Source organism: Pygoscelis adeliae, unplaced genomic scaffold (genome assembly GCF_000699105.1).
Source record: "Pygoscelis adeliae isolate BGI_AS28 unplaced genomic scaffold, ASM69910v1 Scaffold384, whole genome shotgun sequence".
Lineage (NCBI taxonomy): Eukaryota > Metazoa > Chordata > Aves > Sphenisciformes > Spheniscidae > Pygoscelis > Pygoscelis adeliae.
In genome coordinates, this window is record NW_008824548.1 from 473,578 (window position 1) to 477,529 (window position 3,952).

General features: G+C 50.8%; 1 protein-coding gene across 1 annotated transcript in view; it reads left to right on the forward strand.

The window, feature by feature from the left end:
- Positions 1-1,354: 1,354 nt before the first annotated feature.
- LOC103915127 (alpha-2-macroglobulin-like protein 1) overlaps positions 1,355-3,952 on the forward strand; it is a gene marked incomplete at its 3' end in the record, with an annotated part of 21,882 nt that continues 19,284 nt past the window's right edge. The window contains exons 1-3 of the mRNA XM_009321886.1: positions 1,355-1,413; positions 2,196-2,379; positions 3,335-3,497. Coding sequence (XP_009320161.1) covers positions 1,355-1,413; positions 2,196-2,379; positions 3,335-3,497 — 406 coding nt within the window. The remainder of the gene's footprint in view (positions 1,414-2,195; positions 2,380-3,334; positions 3,498-3,952) is intronic.

Below are 3,952 nucleotides of genomic sequence, written 5' to 3' on the forward strand. Positions count from 1 at the left end.
GATTCATGTTCTTGTTCCGGTTCCTGTTCACTTGTTTATCCAGGTGCACTTACACCTTTTCCTCAGCCATTGGCACCAGCAGCTCTGAGCTGAACAAAGCCTGGGAGAGGGGGGAGAAAAAGGAGAGAGAGGATTTGTATCTGCCCACTATGCGTGTGTGTGTGGGTAAAAAAAAAAAAAGCCCCAAACCCTAGTGTCCTTGTTATGCATCAGTCTTTCCCAAAGAAAAGGAAAATGTTACTAGGCTCTACATATTTAAGAGCTCAGTTTGGTACTGGAGGATAAATTAGTGGTGCATTTTGATATGAAACGGCCATTACACTAAAATAGAAGAACTTCCTTATTTTAAGAATAAGTAGTTTCAAGAACCAGGTTTTTTTTTCAATTACGGTAAGATACTCGGGGAAAAGTTCAGTATAATTAATAGACTAACAGGTATAAAATTAGCATGCAGAAAGAAGCTCCCAAACTAGATAGCATGTGTTCCCATCACCTAGAGCTAGAGCCACAGCCTCTTGGTAGCTAGAGGAAAAACCCGTAGGACTCAAGCCATGCAGTTTTTGACCTGCCTGACTGATGTTCAACCCTCATTTCCACTGGTGAGTCTGTATGTAAGTTGGCCCTGAACTGGACCACAGAAGACTGTGTGATACAGCTGGAGTGAACTGCAGCTGTTAGATTTCCTCTTCAAACTGAAACACCTGTAGGGCAGAGGTAAGGAGAGGACTCCAGCTCTGCCTGCTCTCTATGCTCTCCTCCTGGGCAAGGCAGCACGCTGCAAAGGAGCAGAGCACTATGCATATATGCTTATTTTGTACAAAGCCTGGTCTCCAGCTCAAGACTGAGACCTGCCTTGGGAGCAACAGACTCCAAAAGCTTGAGGACAGCATGACCACAAGAGCTCACTCTGAGCTCCAGCTGAGTGCACGTGCCAAGGGGTGGTGGGACAATCCAGCTGGAGGCAAAACAATGGGACCGGGGCTGCAACTGGCACAGGGAGCAGGGTCAGCACAGTGAACAGGAAACAGGCTGTTGCGTAGCAAAATAAAAAGCAAATTTGTCTGAATGTTGCCGGTCCATCCATAGGGGGAGTAGGAGAGCAGAGAGGCTGGAGTCCAAAAAGACTTGGATTGGCTGGGGAACATTCTGAATGGTACAACCCTGTGCCTGCAGCACTATAAACACAGGAATGAGGCAGAAGGAAAGAAACTTTGGGGCTTCTTGTCTGCTTCCTGGGAGAAACAGCAACAACAGCAGGTGGCCTGGAGACCTTGGAAGGAAAGAAGCTGCACCCTACCTTCTCTCCTGACCGGCCGTCCAGAGGAATCCACCTCTCTGGGGGTCTTTGGTGAAAATGTGGACTCCCTTCCTCCTGAGCTACCTGCTCTACACCCTGGGCATAGTGGCACAACCGTAAGTGCCATTTAAAAATTTGGTGATTGATAGTTCTGATGCTGAGGGAGGGGCCAGGATAGCAGGGAGAGAGCATGGGACCCTGCGAGTCATCTCCTGGAAGGAATAGACATGGGGTGGTATGCAGCGTGCCACAAGCCTTGTTATGAGCACAGGATCCTCCTGAAGGTGGGAACCTCTCTCACGGATATCGCTGCAGTACAAGAACTAGGTGAGGACTGGCAGTGGGAACAAGAAGAGTGAGGGACTGCAGTCTGAGGCAGGCTGAAGGGAAAGGTGTAGGATAAAGTGAAGGGCAAATGAAAAGGGCTGCAGGGCTGGGGATGATTAAGCAGGAACCAGTCTGCTGCCAAGGTAGTTGAGGAGCCATCTCAAAGCAAGAAGGGTGAATCCTTTTCTGTCGAGGGGCTGGACGGTTGCATTTTCCATGTGTACTGGGAACACCTAAGCATCGTTCCCTTTGCAGAAGCAGAGATGGTCTCTACTGTATATGTTTCTCTGCACTACTGTAGCATCCTCCAAAACCATGTACACACCAGTGTGACCTGAGGTCACCTGAAAGCATTTCTCTTGTACTTACCTGAAATTAACTATATACCTTCCATCACCACTGTGAGACGTTCACACTCTCATTGTTAATCTGTCCCTCTCACTCCAGCAGAACAACACCTCCCGCCCCCAGAGAGGTGGTAAACCCTCCTGCTTCCTCAGACCATAGAATATTAGTGCCAAGAGTGGATAAGACTACTCCCAGGATGTGATGTCTTGTTTTGTCACTGCAGGAGGTACCTGATCATTGTTCCAGCTGCACTACCCTACCCCTCTTCCCAGAGGGTGTGCTTGGACCTCCGTGGGGTGGAGAAGCCTATTCGTGTGGCCTTAACTCTTGTGCATCCATCTGGCAACCTCAGCCTCTACCGCAAGGTTGTCCGGAACAACTGGATCTTCGAGTGCTCCAAATTTCAGGTCAGGATCATTTTTGGCAGGGACCTCTAGCTGGCAGCTCCCAGTGTGTTCTTTTGGCTCATGACTCCTCTCACCAGAGAAATAGAGAATGAGGATGACGAGAGGAGAGAGGGCATGGAAAGGAGTGAATGCAAGGTCAGGGAGAGTGTTTAGTGGGAACCTGGTGTTGTTATTGCTCCCTGCCTTTGTCTGTCTGCATGACACTGTTCCTGCTGGGTATCTCACAGTCCACGCTGGTGGCACACCAAGGGAAGGCTGCCTGGCCGGGCACCAAAGGACTGAGGAGGATGGAGGAGCTTAGAAGCACCCAAATGGCAGCTGTGCAGCTCATTTTCTCCTCTGAGAAGGAAGCACTGTCACAGGGTGTCATTTGTGAATTGTGTTGCAGGAAGAGCCAGACCTTGCATCTCAGACAGCCTCCCATCATGTCTGCTTTCCTCCAAGCCCCTCTTTAAGGGCTGGAAAATGTGCTGGAGGACTAGGAAAGACATGGGAGGGTGTGCACACAAGCTCAGCACAAGTCTTTCTGATCTGCCAAATTAATGAACCTTATTTTCATCCACACTGATGAATAAGAGTGGATTTCAGTCTCCGTGATCTGCACACTCAAGGAAACAGATTTCTCATCAACATAGACCTTTTCTTCCCTTGGGTTAAGTCTTCTCCATCTTGCTCCATGCAGGCTCTAACAATGGCCCTGTGAAGGGGCAGACAATTTCTGTGCCAGAACAGGCTCCCTTTTCCTCTTGTCCAAGATCTGTTCAAGTGCAAAGGCGTTGTCCCCTGTGCTTCTATAGAAACAGCCCTCAGCCACTGAGGGGAGACCCTGTGCTGGCCTTCAGAGTAAGACAGAGAAGAGGCTGTGCAGCAAGAGTGGGGAGAAGAGCACTGCTCTGATGCCGTCTTGTCCTCTCCTACTGCCTGCTAACCTGGTGGCTCCTCTTTTGTGTCCTAGGTCCCCCAACCTGCAGGCAGCCAGGAGGTGGGCACTGTCCACCTGCGCATCTCCAATGGCCACTACTTCAATGCAAATGAAGAGAAGCAAGTCCTGATCCGCAGGGCTGGCACAGGCACCTTCATCCAGATGGATAAACCCATCTATAACCCAGGACAGACAGGTGAGCACTGCATGGAGCACCCCGACAGTTCCCCTGCCTTGACCTGCTTGGACTTTGTTCCCAATTTCCCGTGAGTGGTGTGCTGAGTGCTTTATGCCATGCAGCCTCCGTGGGGACAGAGGGGGAAGCTCTCTGTTGCCTTCTGGAGTGATGTATCCGTGCACCACATTTTAGGGGCGGGAGGGGACTGGAAGGGTCGGTCTCACACGCTTTAGGAGCAGAGCTGGCTCGGAAGAGGGAGCAGACCTGAACGTGGTTTTCTTGGCCAAGGCCAGGTAGGACTGGTCTGCTCACACTGCAGATGAGGAAACGTAAGGGTAACTCTGGGTGTAGCCCGTGGGAAAGACCCTGAAATGTGAGGCTGGCTGCTGTGCTGCTGCGCTGCTGCCATGCATTTGGGGGAAGAGGTGGTGAACAGGGCTGAGCAAGGGGTAAGGGGGCTGCAGGGCAGGCAT